At 42.2% G+C, this 16,326-nt stretch overlaps 1 protein-coding gene across 3 annotated transcripts in view; it reads right to left on the reverse strand.

Annotated features, from left to right (window-relative positions):
* Positions 1-9,339: 9,339 nt before the first annotated feature.
* Positions 9,340-16,326, reverse strand: part of corin (corin, serine peptidase) — a 76,417-nt gene continuing 69,430 nt past the window's right edge. For 2 of the 3 annotated variants that reach the window (XM_060937842.1, XM_060937843.1), the window contains exons 16-22: positions 12,166-12,280; positions 11,875-12,000; positions 11,458-11,507; positions 11,168-11,342; positions 10,783-11,054; positions 10,533-10,666; positions 9,340-10,191 (exon numbers count right to left, since the gene is read on the reverse strand). In XM_060937842.1, coding sequence (XP_060793825.1) covers positions 10,009-10,191; positions 10,533-10,666; positions 10,783-11,054; positions 11,168-11,342; positions 11,458-11,507; positions 11,875-12,000; positions 12,166-12,280 — 1,055 coding nt within the window. In that variant the 3' untranslated portion in view covers positions 9,340-10,008. The remainder of the gene's footprint in view (positions 10,192-10,532; positions 10,667-10,782; positions 11,055-11,167; positions 11,343-11,457; positions 11,508-11,874; positions 12,001-12,165; positions 12,281-16,326) is intronic. The other variant, XM_060937844.1, reaches the window with a different exon arrangement.

The raw sequence follows: 16,326 nt of genomic DNA on the forward strand, positions 1-16,326 counted from the left end.
AACATTCTGTGTGTCTTGATAGAATATGTTGTAGACGTCGTCATTCAGCCTTAAGTTTCCGAATCTGCCACGTTAATGAAACGGATGGAGCAAACGGTTTAAATATAGCCTAGGCGGCTTCATTAAATGATAAACAACCCTACGCATTTACTGTTGTGTTCTAAGCTGCACAATATTGCATGTTCAGATAAGAAATGAAAGGAGACTTTCAGTGTGACCTTCCTCGCACTGTCTCCCACTGTCAACCGCCTGCAGGCGCTTTCTGCACGGAGGTTCACTGAATGCATGACGTCACGGATTGATGCCCGCATTTACATAGAAAAACGTTATTTTATAAATCTATAATTTCATATATTATTATCAAATTGTAGAGAATATTGATGTTGGAGCTAACTTATCTTTTACAAATATTAAAAAAAAAAAACCCAGTCCCTATGAAAAGGGCACTTTGGACAGCAAACAGAAAAGGGGCAGGGGCTAGAGCACCTGTAGCACCGGTTCATTGCACGTGGGTGATGATGATACAAAGGGCGGCACGGTCGGTGGTGCACTGTCGCCTCACAGCAAGAAGGTCCAGGTTCGAGCCCCGTGGCCGGCGAGGGCCTTTCTGTGCGGAGTTTGCATGTTCTCCCCGTGTCTGCATTGGTTTCCTCCGGGTGCTCCGGTTTCCCCCACAGTCCAAAGACATGCAGGTTAGGTTAACTGGCGACTCTAAATTGACCATAGGTGTGAATGTGAGTGTGAATGGTTGTCTGTGTCTATGTGTCAGCCCTGTGATGACCTGGCGACTTGTCCAGGGTGTACCCCGCCTTTCGCCCGTAGTCAGCTGGGATAGGCTCCAGCTTGCCTGCGACCGTGTTGGACAGGATAAAGCGGCTAGAGATAATGAGATGAGATGATACAAAACCGCAGCTTTTACCTTCAAACCTCCAGCGGTCAATGCAGTAGGAAATGAATGCTCAGAAATGGCCTTGCTCAGGGATTTGTACTTGCACTGATATTGTTCAGTATCTACACAGCCGGGGCGGCACGGTGGTGTAGTGGTTAGTGCTGTCGCCTCACAGCAAGAAGGTCCGGGTTCGAGCCCCGTGGCCAGCGAGGGCCTTTCTGTGCAGAGTTTGCATGTTCTCCCCGTGTCCGCGTGGGTTTCCTCCGGGTGCTCCGGTTTCCCCCACAGTCCAAAGACATGCAGGTTAGGTTAACTGGTGACTCTAAATTGACCGTAGGTATGTATGTGAGTGTGAATGGTTGTCTATGTGTCAGCCCTGTGATGACCTGGCGACTTGTCCAGGGTGTACCCCGCCTTTCGCCCGTAGTCAGCTGGGATAGGCTCCAGCTTGCCTGCGACCCTGTAGAACAGGATAAAGTGGCTAGAGATAATGAGATGAGATGAGATCTACACAGCCAATATCCCATATATCACATCCCATCAGTCTATGCAGATGATAGTGCACTAAGCTGTTCAGACAAGTCTATAGACACCATCCAGTACATCCTTGAGGATGACCTTACAGCTTCGGGCAACTATTTTAAGATGTGGCACCTAAATGTAAGCCAAAAGAAAACAGAATATTCTGCTTTCCATCTTGCTAACAGACTAGCTAAGAAGGAGCTTCCTTTATGTATGAAGGAAATAAGCTGAAATTCCAACCAGAGCTTGCTTATCTCTGAGTGACTCTAGATCGGAGCTTCACGTTTGCCTCACATCTTAAGAAACTATAGCCGAAAAGTGCCAGAAGCATGTAAACCTTATCAGAAAGCTTGCTGGAACCAATTGGGGAGCGGACTTTAACACTCTTCATACGTCCGCATTCCTACTTGTATACTCCACTGCAGAGTACACCTTCCCTTTGGAGCCACAGTTGTCACACTAGAGCACTATTTGCTGTTATTAACATTGCAGTGCAAATTATCTCTGGATCCTTGGTCTCAACTCCAACAAATGTGCTCCCAGCCCTTGCAGGCACTGCTCCTGCTAACACCAGATGCGAGTATTTTGTGTTGAAGCTTGCTGCCAAGGCTAACCAACCAGACAGCCTGGTCCCTAGTCTACCCTGTGATGCACTTCCTCAGAGAATCAACTGCAAGTACTTTGTAGTTGTTGCAAAAGAAATCTGCAGGACTTTCCCACTATCACCATCGTGAGTAGAAGACAGATGGAGGAAAGCATGGTAGATGTTCAACACCAACCTACCTAGCTTTATCCAAGAACCATCTAGCAAACCTGCTGGATGCCAGCTCCTACATCAATTATGGGTCAGGATGAACCAGCTCTGTACTGGCTTTGGCAAAACCTGTTCTTTTCTCTTCAAAATTGGAGCAGAGAGTTCAAATTTATGTATCTGTGGGAAACCACAAATTATTGAACATCTGATTGATGCCTACCTGGTGTACAAGCCTCCTCATGGCTGCAAAGGTTTGATAGCCCTTGACGCTTACACCCTTCAGTGGTTGGCACTTACCAACTTACCTGCATAAGGGATCACATGAACAACAACAATCATCATCATCATTATCCTCATCACGAATATCATCATTATGACCATCATCTTCTTCTTCAATACCACCACCATGATCATCATCATCTTCTTCTTCGACACCATCATCATCACCACCATTTTAATTGTCATCATCCTCATTACGATTATCATCATCATCATCATCATCATCATCATCATCATCATCATCTCTTCTTCTTCTTCTTTTTCCTCAACACCAACATCAACACCATCATCACCACCATCGTAATTATCATCAGCCTCATCATGATTATCATCATCTTCAATTCAGTTTTATTTATATAGAACTTTTAACAATGGGCATTGTGAAAAAGCAGCTTTAGAGAAATCAGCTTTAGAGAAATCCAGAGATAAAATATAAATTTATAAATCTGTCCATTAATGAGAAAACCAGAGGTGAGGGTGGCAAGGAAAACCTTCCTGCAAATGACATGAGGAAATCTTCTTCTTCTTCTTCTCATCATCATCATCATCATCATCATCATCGTCTTCTTGTTTCCCATCATTTTCTCGAGGGCTCTCTCTCTCCTTCATTCTGCTACTCATCATCACTCTCTTCTTCCATCTTGTTGCACCCCCCCAAAAAAGAAGTGAGTAAATCTGACAGTCAAGGTCACACAGTTGTCTGTCTGTCTGTCTGTCTGTCTGTCTCTCTCTCTCTCTCTCTCTCTCTCTCTCTCTCTCTCTCGCACACACACACAAAGTCAAGTCGGGGATGAAAATTCTGTCCCCACCTTCCTCGATCATGACTTGGTGATGTTGGTGATGTTTATGTCATTACCTTTCCTTCATTTTGATATCAATAGCGGAGTTTATTATAACAAGAGTGGAGCTAATTATAACAGCAAAGGGAGAATAAATCTGGAATGGGATTTTCAACAAGCACATTCAGGTGTGATGGTCTGGGGTGCCCATACTTTTGGCCATATAGTGAAAGCGTTAAAGCTACAAACCAGTGGCGGCTGGTGAAAATAATTCTTGGTGGGGCTGGTGTGTGCCAGTAGATTTCCCTGCCTAGTCCAGTATAAGCATTCAAATGAACAGTCAGAAAATGACAATTCCACAATAATAATTTAATTTCCTTCTCAAAATCAGCAGTTTCACAGATAAAGTAAATTAACAATTTACAGCTATATTAGGCTCCATTTATGCTTTGGAAAGGAACGGTTTCAAATACAATACAATACTCAAGTTCTTGAGAGAAGTTTACAGCAAAGGTATGATTTCAGCTGAATCTATACAAATCAACTGTGTGTGTGTGTGTGTGTGTGTGTGTGTGTGTGTGTGTGTGTGTGTGTGTGTGTGAGAGAGAGAGTGAATGAGTGAGAGAGAGGGAGGAAGGTTTCTAAGATGAATGTGGGACTGAGTGAGGTGGTGTGTGTGTGTGTGTGTGTGTGTGTGTCTGATTCTAAGGTGAGTGTAAGATTTCTGTGTGAGAGAGTGACTGAAATGAGGTGTGTGTGTGTGTGTGTGTGTGTTCTGAGCTCGGTGTATTTCTGTGAAACGAGACAGTGAGAGGGGGAGCGAAACACAGTGTTGACACTCTTGTTGTGAATACAAACTATGACAAGAAAGCTGTGTGATTATTGTCCAATATGAACCAAAAGTCTAGTTTTGAACATCAAAGACAGAGAGAGAGAGAGAGAGAGAGAGAGAGATGCATTTTCTGTAGCAGGGGCGAAATTTCCAGCGCCCCAAAACCATTAAATTCGGCGATGCTGATTGGCCAAATATTTATGATTTTTCCCGAGCAACCATACACGATTGGCTATTTCGCTGCACTTCTGGGGCACTTTGCCGAGCGCCCAAGAAGAGAAATGATCCGAGTCTGTCGGTGGAAATTCACCATTGAATGAGAGTCAGTTGGTGGAAATGTTGTTTAAATAATTCAGATCGCATGTAGGCACACACTATTAAGTAAAACTGACATTGATAATAAAATTTGTAAAAATATATATCGATATATTTTACATTTTTTCCCCCTCCACATCTGGGAGGGCGGCGCCCGAGCGCCCCCTATGAGCCAGCCGCCACTGCTACAAACTATTAGGGTACCAACTCAATGACACAGTACACATTACACTGTGTTTAAAACAAACACAGTTTGGATTGTAATATTCTGCATTTCTGATTTGCTAAAAGCAGTCACATCATACAAACATTATTTAAAAACAAGCACAAATCATTTCAACTTGAAAACATGCTATTGATAAAATGTTGTTAATCTGCATATTAACAGTGTTTTGGATTCTGCGAGTTGGACTGGATTAGAAATAAAAAAAAACCATAATGGTAAATTAATTGTTTTTTTTTACACTATAGTCTTTTGTCATAACAGTTGTGGAAATAAAATTTGTTGGCAGTTAATCTCTCTCACTTTTTACACAATAGTTTTTTTTAAGTTTTGATGAAATTTTCTGTTTAAATGCGTTTTGAGCACCACTGTGTAATCCGGTTTATTTAAAAATAAAATAAGCTCCATCAAACCCTTACAAAACTGAAGTTTAGTCAAGTGTGCTTCTAGTATACTTTTAAACTAAAAATAAGAGTGTATGCTTTCAGTTTACTTTTTATTTACTTATCAGAGATATACTTAATAAAGTTATACATAAGTATACTTGGCTTATACTGAAAAGTATATAGAAAAGTATATTAAGTTTATATTTATACTTAAACTTCTGATCAAGATATACTTAACAAAAGTGTAATAAAGTATTAAAATATTTGTGCCTTATGTATGTGTATTTGCCCGGTAGTTGTGCTTCAGCATTGTTGACTCTTAGGTATGTCTGTGGTTCCATATAAGGTTTTTTTTGTTTTTTTTTTATTACTCCTGAGTGGGATAATGAATTTTTATTTATTTATTTTTTCTTTAGAGCTTGGCTGTCAATTTCAATTGTCACTGCCATGTTTTTATACTTTGACATTTAATCCAATGTTGCTTTAAATTTTGATTTTTAAAGAAAATTAATATGTTCTTAATCCTGAGTATCTGTTGTTATTTTGTGAATTCTTACCTTTATAACTTCATTGTAACTTAAGGTACAAAACACTTAAGTTGTCTACTGGTAGTGTGCACGAGGTAAGAGTTAGGGCTAGAAAACTAATAGTATACCTAGAAGGGTAATTGCAGTATACTTCAAAACTAAAAAAATGGACTAGATGTATATAACCAGTAACTAATATATTTCCAATATGCTATAAAGTATACTTTTATAAACTAAAAAGTGGACTAGAAGTGTGTAACAAGTAAACCAATAGTATATTTCCAGTATACTACAAAGTATACTTTAGTAAACTAAAAAGTGGAATAGAAGTATAAAACAAGTAAACTCATAGTATATTTCCAGTATACTATGAAGTATGCTTTTGTAAATTAAAGAGCAGACTACAAGTAGTAAACTATTAGTATACAAGTTTACTTATACTTGCAGTACAAAATAAAAAATACTAGTTATATACTCAAATTTTACTTCTCTTAGACTTGAAGTATACTTTTTATAAACTAAAAGTGGGCCAATTTAGTCAAGTATTAGATTAGATTACTAACAAGTATACTGTCAGTACATTGATATCAGTATACTTGGGACACAAAAATATACTTAAGGAAATATACTTTAACTTTACTTAAGTATACTTAATAAAATTAACTTGAAGTATACTTCTTTTGGATAAGGGAATGAAGCTATACGATTCACCTGCACCACACTAACCAGCCACTGGACTTTCCTTCGTTCCTGAATAACATATGGTTAATGTTAGCGCACTAGCTTTAATGTTTCTTCAATAAAGAAGAGTATTTACATTTTTCCAGACCCATCCATCAGTTTTTGGCTACACGCTGCTCCCAACAATAGACACAGAAATGTTGGGAAACCGTTGCACTGCTGCCCCCTTGTGGATTGATCAATTACACAAGCACTTACAGCTCTAAATAAATGATTAAGAGATTATATTATCGATGCTCATAATTTAATTATATTTATGATGCTGTAACACGCAATTTCATTGAAAGTCTTAACATAGTATTTTAGGGCAAAATACAAGATAGTCAGCAACTATACATTTATAACTATAAAAAGAAAAATAAATACAGAATAATGTTTTGTGTTGACAGGGTTTTATTTCATAAATACGAATCCACTGTCATTTTTTTAAACACTGTTTACATAAACATTACTGGTGTATATCTCTAACAGTGCCATACATGTGAAATAATGCATTATTAAAAATACAAGAAACTTATATTTCACACTTTCACCAGGTTCATGTGCACACATAAAAAAGCAGTAGAAAAATAGTTTTAAAAAAATTACAAAACACAACATTGTGGACGGAATGTTGCATTAAAACCTCGAAGCACTGATCTATAAGTGTACACACACACACACACACACACTTGTACAAATACACTTGTGAGGTCTTGCTTGTTACTGTAACTAAATTTCTCTTGAGGTTTAAAGTATAAAACTAAATGGAGTTATTCATTTTAAATTGATATCGTAAACTAAGACAAACATGTAGCTACATAAAAATGGAAAATTATATTACACATAAACATGCTTATGAATTTAAAATTTAAATGACAGTTATAGATTGGTGATCCGCCCATGGTGTCCCTCACCTCTCACCCGATTAATCCCAGCTGACATCGGGTGAGAGGTGAGGTACACCATGGGCGGGTCACCAATCTACACACACACACACACACACACACACACACACACACACACAGCCCTAAATTTAGCTATAAATTTCAACTGATATTCATATCTTCAAATGTAGCTATATGTTTAAGCACAAGTCTTATATATCTAAAATATAGCTATGAAATTAAATCTTACAATACATGCACATGTAACTATAATTGTAGCTATGATTTTAAACTTAAAATACATAAATGTATACCTATAACTGTAGTTATACATTTAAACTTTACTAAGCATACACATACAGCTATAAATTTAAATTTATGGCTATAACTATAGCTATAAACTTGGACTCACAATACATACACATATAGTTGTGGTCAGAAGTTTACATACAGTGACATGAATGTCATCTTGGATATGAATGTCACGGCAATATTTGGGCTTTCAGTAATTTCTTTGAACTTTTTCTGCGGCAGAATGTACAGCATACATCTTTAATTTTAAAAAAAAATCCACTAGACTTTGGTGCACAAGTTTTAATTTTCTTTGGGTTTTCTGAAATCAACATTATGCATACAGGTCAAAATTATACATACAGGCTCAAAAATATACATACAGCACATCTAATATTTGGGTAAAATGTCTCTTCGCGAGATTCACCTTGACCAAACATTTTTGTTTACCATGAACAAGCTTCTGGCAGAGTTCTGGTTGGATATTTCATGACTCTTCATGGTAGAATTGGTAGAGTTCAATTAATTTTTTTTTCTTGGCATGGATTCGACTTATGAGCACGGTCCATATATTTTCAATAGGGTTGAAGTCAGGACTTGTGTTAAGCTTAATATTAGCCTGCTTTATCTTCCACAACCAGCTCGGCTGCGTGTTTGGGTTCATAGTCCTGTTGCAACTCCCAAGTCGTGTTCAAGTTTCTGATGGTTTATGCTGAAGAATTCTGAGGTAGTCCTCCTTCTTCATTATTCCATCCACTTTGTGCAATGAACCAGTTCCACTGGCAGCAAAACAGCCCCAGAGCATGATGATCCTACCCCCACCACCAGCTGGTACAGTGTCCTTCTGTACATGGTGATCATTGTCGCCAAACAACTCAATCTTTGTCTCATACAGCTATCCTCCAGAAGGCTTTTTCTTTGTCCGTGTGGTCAGCTTCAAACTTTAGTTAAGCTTGGAGGTGTCAATTTTGGAGCAGGGGGTTATTTCTTGGATAGCAGCCTCTTAGTACTGTACATGGTGATCTGAACTGTAGACAGTGATCCATCAGCTCCCAGTTCATGGCAGGGCTGTGCCATGGTGGTTTCCAGGTTATTCCTGACCATCCAAACCAATTTCCTTTCAGCTGAGGGTGACAGTTTGGGGTTTCTTGAAGCAAAGTGGCTTGGCAAAGTGACTAAACCTCACAATCACTTGCATACAATTGTTTGAACTGATCTTGGAATTTGCAGTTGTTTAGAAATAGCTCCAAGAGACATTCCGGAGTTGTGTCTATCTACGATCCTCTTTCTCAGATCTGTACTGAGCTCCTTGGACTTTCCCATTTTACCATGTGTTGGTCAATCCAATGAGTGCTGTAAACAAACCCTTTTTATGAAGGCACAGAGAAGCCACCAGCTGTAGTCAATCATGATCACTAACAGGAAGTTAAGAGACTTCGGCCTTGGCAAGAAAAGAGACATTTTGAAAGTTTCAGCAACTCTGAATTAATAATCTAAGTGAGCGTATGTAAATTTTTGACCCTGTATGTATAATTTTGACCCTGTGTTGATTTCAGAAAACCCGAAGAAAATTAAGACTTGTGCACCAAATTCTAGTGTTTTTTTTTTAAATTAAAGATGCATGCTGTATATTCTGCCACAGAAAAAGAACAGTTCAAAGAAATTACCGAAAGCCCAAATATTGCCGTGACATTCATATCCAAGATGACATTCATGTCACTGTATGTAAACTTCTGACCACAACTGAAGTAACTACAATTATAGTTATAAGTATAGCCATAAATTTAAAATTATACACGTGTACATGCTATTAACATTAACTTATAAAATTAAACTTCTAAAATAGTTGTAATGGTGGCTTTATATGTAACTACAAATCTAAACGTATAATACATATAAAGCTACAAGTATAACTAAAACATACTGTGTAAAAAAATAATGTGAAAAAATTAAGCTGCTTTAATTCAACAAGTGTCATATTTTAAAAAAAATCATGATGTTCTAAATAAATTTACACGTAACATGTTTAAATGTAAACAGCTATGAATGTCAAGTGTCACAAGTGTAGAAGCACAAGTATTTCACACACACACACACACACACACACACACACACACACACACACACACACACACACCCCTCCAGCTTTTCTTTTGTGTTTTACACATCAATTTTAGGCGACACAAGTACATAATTTTAACACTGAGCTTAATAGGCAGGGGAAACACACATACACACACTCACTCACGCACTTTTCAACATTAACATGTCTACTGTGGCAGTTTGGCAACAAGTAACAAAGATAGCAGCAACATTTAACAGTCAATAATTAACACACACACACACACACACACACACACACACACACACACACACACACACGCAGACACGCAGACACAGACACAAAGTGGCCTTTGATTTTTCTTTATGTAATGCATATGATAAAAAGGCCGCTCCTAAGACCAAAGAGTCACAATTTAGTCACACGCATGTGCACACACGCGCACACACACACACACCCTTCTGGAATGATTAGATAGCATATATTTAATTTTTCCTTTTCTCATTTCCATTCCAGGATACGTGTGTGTGTGTGTGTGTGTCCTAGACCAGGTGGAAGGTGTGTAAGTAGATCTGTCTCCTGATCCACTCAGTGAAGTGCGTGACATTGGCATACACTCCGGGTCCAAGCACTTTGGAGAAACACACCGAGCCCCATGAGGTCAGACCATACAGAGTCCAGCGACCGTCCGGGTCCTCACACACCAACGGACCACCGCTGTCACCCTGTGCACATGCCCACACACACACTACAAAATATAATTACATATACATATAGTATTACAGAAACACAGTCCATATAAAGATATATGCACATTTTATGGAAATGTGCATGTCTTGTCTCTGCCTTGGATGGGGTGGGGCTCTGTGTCAGTTAGGAGGCGTGTCAATGTTTAGCCCTACCTTCATTTGAATTACAAATCGTGGAGTGGCATGATAGTATAACAGGTTTGTCCACTCACTCCACTCCACCCACTCACTCCACCCATTCAGTCCACTCCACCCACTCAGTCAACTCCACCCACTCAGTCCACTACAGTCCAATCCACTCCGCTTAATCCACTCACCATGCAGGAGTCGATGGTTCCAGCCTCATAACCTGCACAGAGCATACGAGAGGTGATGGTCTTCATATCAAAATACGACTGACACTGAGAAAGAGAGATCACCCTGACCACACCCTCCTGTAGCTTAAAGGGCACTGAGAGACAGTGACAAAAAGAGATAAACAGAGAGCAAGACAGAGAGAGAGAGAAATTAAGAGTTTGTGAGTTCTGTGTGTGTGTGTGTCTGTGTGTGTGTGTCTGTGAGACTCACTGCGGTTGCCCATGTGCCCCCAGCCGGTGATGTAGCAGTAGGTGTCGGGTGTGCGTGTGTTTTCAGGCTCGGGTAAACACACGGGCCGTACATGGCTACTGATGTGCACGTCCTTGTCCAGCTCGATGATGCTGATGTCATAATCGACCACAGCGCGATTGTAGCGTGAGTGCACTGTCACACTCTTCACATTCCGTGTCTGAGTGTGTGTGGACGGGTGGTCCAGGTTATTAATCCCCAACACCACCTTCCACACATCTGCACTCTCTCGTCTACACACACACACACAGAGTCAGATTTATATGGTAGGTGTATGTATTTTAATACGACAGTATGTAGCTCTGTGTGTGTGTGTGTGTGTGTGTGTGTGTGTGTGTGTTCTCACCCCTCGAAGCAGTGGGCCACAGTGAGAGCCCATCTCTTCCCGATCAGGACACAGCCACAGATATGGCCGCTCTCCTCGCTCTGTAGAGAACACTGCCATGGCCAGCGACCTGGTCGACTTGTGCGACCTCCCAGAATTCTTTTAACCATCCGTGCTGCAGGCCTGCGCCCACACTCTACACACACGTTTACACACAAAAATGACATAAACACAGAAGGTCTGGAGAGACATGTGTGGTTTATTTGAAAGATGTGTTTTGAGTTCTGTGTGTGTGTGTGTGTGTGTCCTACCGCCTCTGGTGCACTGAAGAGCAATCTTCTTGCGTGAGTGACAGGAATGCCTAAAGAGAGAAAAGAACACACACACAATATTACAGCAACAGATCTACATGTACATTACAATGTAATGATGTAAGGGGCGTGGTCAATTGGAATAGTTTTTTTTTTTTTAAAGGGCCTGGTCGAGTGGGATACTCTCAGGCTAAGGGGTGTGCTCTAAAGACATAAAAGGGTGTGGCCAAGTGTGTGGCCTGTCAGGAAAAGTGTTGTGCTCTTGACACATAAGGAGGCGTGGCCAAGCAGACAGCTCTCAAGAAATAAAAAGTCGGGGCTAAGCAGACCACTCGAGAGTTGACAGGGCTTTCATTCAGATATATTTACATTTGACAGGAAGTTAACGCCATAAGCTCTCCACACACACACACACACCCTCTTTTCTCCAAAAGCCCCTGCAGTGCAGTGTTGTTACGGTCTCTCCATTTAGGATGAACATGAAGCCAGCGCCTCCTCCCAGCGCTGTACGCATCCTCCATCACTTCAGTTGACAGAGGAGCTCTACACACACACACACACACACACACACACACACACACACACACACTATGAATAAATTATCCATGACATTACCCAAACAACTGGATTATTTTTTCAAAAAAATGTACCAACTCCAAAGATTTGGATGTGTGTGTGTTTGTGTGTTCTATTATCTACTGACCTTACCCTAAACCCAGCTGTTTGCAAGCGATGGTGCTGAGCTCTGGGTTCCACTCATCAGCACAAACCTGATACTCCACTGCCGTCTTACTGACCAACAGCACCTTGCTAGAGAGAGAGACTGTAGAGAGAGACAGACAGACAGAGAGAGGGATGTGTTAGAGGTGGGTTATTTTTAAATTTTGAAAATGGACATAGCCATGCAGTTGTCTTACATCCATTAACAAAGATGTGAAGAACATTTCATCAGAGGATAACTAAGAACAGCAGTGGCGGTGAGAGCCTGTGCATACAGATGACTGGTGATGCTACAGAAGGTTAGATATGTGCATCATGACCAGGATTCTTCAACAAATAAGTCATGAGAGCGGGCATGTTTTTATGTAGGTGGGAGTGGGTGGTCAGATATGAAACTCGCAGGCCATGTTCAGTAACATGGAGTAATATACTGAGCACTTGTGCAGTACTTCCTGACACATTCACTGTATTTGTTCATTAATTCATCTTCAGTAACTGCTTTATCCTGATCAGCATTGCTGTGGTTTAATTTAGTAATTTGCTAATATTTTGGGAAACAAACAGCTATGCTCTTTCGAAAATATCACAAGCAGGTACAAACAAAAATAATAGCTGTAGAAGAAGGTGGGAATGGGATTAAAAATTGGTCCCATGATGCCCTCTATAAAAAGGGTCTAAAGTCCTTCCTGCACCATGCAATTAGGCGGCGCCGATCTCCGTTTCCATAGCCCTCGGCCTCTCGCCTATACAGCTAGGGTTACAGTAGGAGACTAGTCCTCTGGTAACTGCGAGAATTTTTGACCCCCCCCGCTTACATCTGTATTGCAGCATGCCTTGCCAGACAGCAGGTACCATTTTTATGATGATCTTTGGTATGACCTGACCACGAGTAGAACCTATGATCTGCAGATCAAGAGGCAGACATGCTAACCACTAGGCCAACTCGCAGTATATCAAAGGGTACCATGTTGTATTTGTGTAAGTCACAGAGAGCGAGGAGTGGGAGAAATATGACTGAACAAGAATCCTCATTCACTCTGTGGAGAGAGCTAGCACTAAAGACTGAGATGAGTCAGGTCTAGGCATGTAAAGCCTCGTGTGATAAAAAATCGTGTGATAAGTCGCAATACAAATTTATGATGATTCAAATTGATGAAATTTGAAAAAATGAATCGCAATTATCAGGCTGTATAATCTCTTAGTTTTTCCAAGCTGTATTTGTGTTGTTTTGACAACAGAGGGCTGATAACACACAATAGTGGGAATGCATGTGAGTTCACCCTAGGCAGAAGTAACACAGATCTAATGCTGTGAAAACACACAAAAAGACCAGGTTTAAATGGGAAAGACCTGTTCTGCACTTGACTGTACCAATAAATTTAAGAAAAACTTGGAGCTCTCTTTTTACACACTGCTGAAAGCTAAAGAAAAGAGAAGCAAATGCAGGTACAAATATCCATAATGTTTTACGAAGAAAAGGCCGATTTGTGATTAACTTTTTTCCTTTTGAATAAAAGGAATTATAGTGAATATTTGCAAACTATTATAACTTACTCAAACCTTTACAAATGTGGGTAAATAATTATGGTTGGCTATTAAGAAAATTAAACAAAAGGTTTTTTTTTATTTAACAAAAGGAAGAAGTAGATAAAGAATAGGAAAATAAATGTTGCATTTTTGGTAATCAAATTTTCTTTATTCAATTTTTTTTCAAAAAGATCATGGGAAAAATCAAATCATGAACACAATATCATGAGTTGAATCAAGTCCTGAATTGTGTGAATCATTACCTGCCTATTCAGGTCTGAACCCAGCACCACTATGGTCTAATGATTTCACAACTAGATGTTGAGTCAGAGTGTTCTGACGAGAAAATAACTGAGCTAACTGCCATGGTGAATATCCCAGGATGAAGCTCTTCTACAGGAGGCTAGGGGTGTACATGGAAGTAAGCTGGTGGTAAGCTGGAGGGAACCACTTTCATGGTAACTATGAAAAGGACACTAGGTTGGACTCATGGAACTTGATCACTAGTGGAGAAAAAGGTGGAGCTTCAGACCTTTCCTGAACCACAGTCATTTCTTAACTCAGTTTTGTTCTTTTGCAACAGATACGTAGAAGGCAGGATGGCGAAAGAGCAAGAGACAGGTGATCACCTGTTACTGCTGATGATGAGTTCCTCTGGTAGAGGATCTTAGATGGGTGCCATCCATACATGTCAACCTATACGGAATGTCCGTATTTTATACGGATTTGATTCAATAAACGTAGTATACGGGCGTACAAATAAAGTTATACGGATTCTTTAAAAAAAACTTCAATATTTATTTAGAGCTATAATCAATTTCCACGATGATAAAAGAGCGCATAACATTTACAAACGTACTGTACACTACAGAAAGCACACACAGCCAGTAAAGAGTCTTATGAAATCGCGCGTTATCTTGTGGTAGCGAGACTTCGTTCCACTTTTGATCATGCGCACACCGCATTGCGAGAATCCCGCTGTGGCAGCGGGGGCGTGGTCTAGCATCGGTCTGTGACAGGAAGGCGGAGTCGGGGAAGTTAAGTGGCAGAATCACTACACCTGTTGTTAATTAATGTGTTTGTGTCTTCCCAGTGACCGCGCCCTATTTAAGGAGAGAGAGCGAGAGCAGAGGGAGCTCTCTCTCCCCAACCAGATGACTTATGTGTGTGTGTGTATGCGTGTGGCTGGGAGAGTGTGGTTTTGCGACTGAAAAGTGCAAATAAAAAGAGTTTTTGGAACTCAGTTCTGTCCTGCCGTCCTTCTGTGCTCCACCCACCTACATGGACTGCTACAGTGGTGCCGAAACCCGGGACCCAAGCACAGAAGACAACAGCCCCATGGAGTCCTCCACCTTCGCCGACCTGATCCACGCCCTCGCCACGGCCCAACAGAGCCAGCACCAGGCGCTGCTCGCCCTCCGAAAGGAGCAAGAACAACGGTTCGAGGCCCTCGTGCTGGCGCAACAGGAAGATCGTCGGGCGTTCCGGCACCTCCTCGCGTCAGCGGGGTCCACCATCTCCACCGCCGCGGGCCCTTCCCCCCTCACCCTCACGAAGATGGGCCCGCAGGACAACCCCGAGGCATTCTTCACGCTCTTTGAGCAGGTAGCAGAGACCTCAGGGTGGCCGGTGGAACAGTGCGCGGCGCGCCTCCTCCCCCTGCTAATGGGAGACGTGCAGCTGGCCGCGCTACAGCTCCCCGCCGACCGCCGGCTGGCCTACGCGGACCTTCACTGGGCCGTCCTCCAGCGGGTGGGACGCACCCCGGAGCAACAACATCAGCGTTTCTGCGCTCTGCGCTTGGAGGAAGTCGGCCGGCCGTTTGCGTTTGGCCAGCAACTCCGGGACGCCTGCTGGCAGTGGTTGAGGGCCGACACTTGCGACGCCGAGGGACTCATCGACCAGGTGGTACTGGAACAGTTCGTCGCGCATTTACCAGCGGGAACCGCAGAGTGGGTCCAGTGCCACCGCCCGGCGTCGCTGGATCAGGCAATCGAGCTGGCGGAGGATCATCTGGCGGCTGTCCCGGTGGCAGGACAGTAGATGGCATCTTCTCTTCTCTCTCTCTTTCCCCCTCCTCCTGTGTCCCGTCCTCTCCCCGTTCCCCCACCGCGGAGGCGGGGGCCGGCACCACCCCAGCCGGCCCGCCGCACCCGCGGTGCCCTCCCATTTCTCCCGTCTGTGTCTGTCTCTCCCCCACCTCAGGTGAGAGAGCCCCAGATCACCGGTGCAGAGGGAAAGCCCGGGCCGGTTTGCTGGCGCTGCGGGGAACCGGGCCACCTTCAACAGCAGTGCACGGCGATGGAGGTGGGCGCGGTGGTTCGGATCCCCGACGCGCCAGAGGCCACCCTCGATCGGGCCAGAGCGTATCGCATACCGGTGAGTATCCAAGGGGCTACATATCAGGCGTTGGTGGATTCTGGTTGTAATCAGACCTCAATTCGCCAAAGCCTGGTTCAAGACGAGGCATTGGGGGGAGCACAAGGGGTGAAGGTGTTGTGTGTGCACGGGGATGTTCACCGCTACCCTTTGGTGTCGGTCCACATTATTTTCAGAGGGGAAAAATTTATAGTGAAGGCGGCGGTTAATCCTCGCCTTACCCACTCTTTAATTTTGGGGACT

Source organism: Neoarius graeffei, chromosome 13 (genome assembly GCF_027579695.1).
Source record: "Neoarius graeffei isolate fNeoGra1 chromosome 13, fNeoGra1.pri, whole genome shotgun sequence".
In the NCBI taxonomy this organism is placed as follows: Eukaryota; Metazoa; Chordata; class Actinopteri; order Siluriformes; family Ariidae; genus Neoarius; species Neoarius graeffei.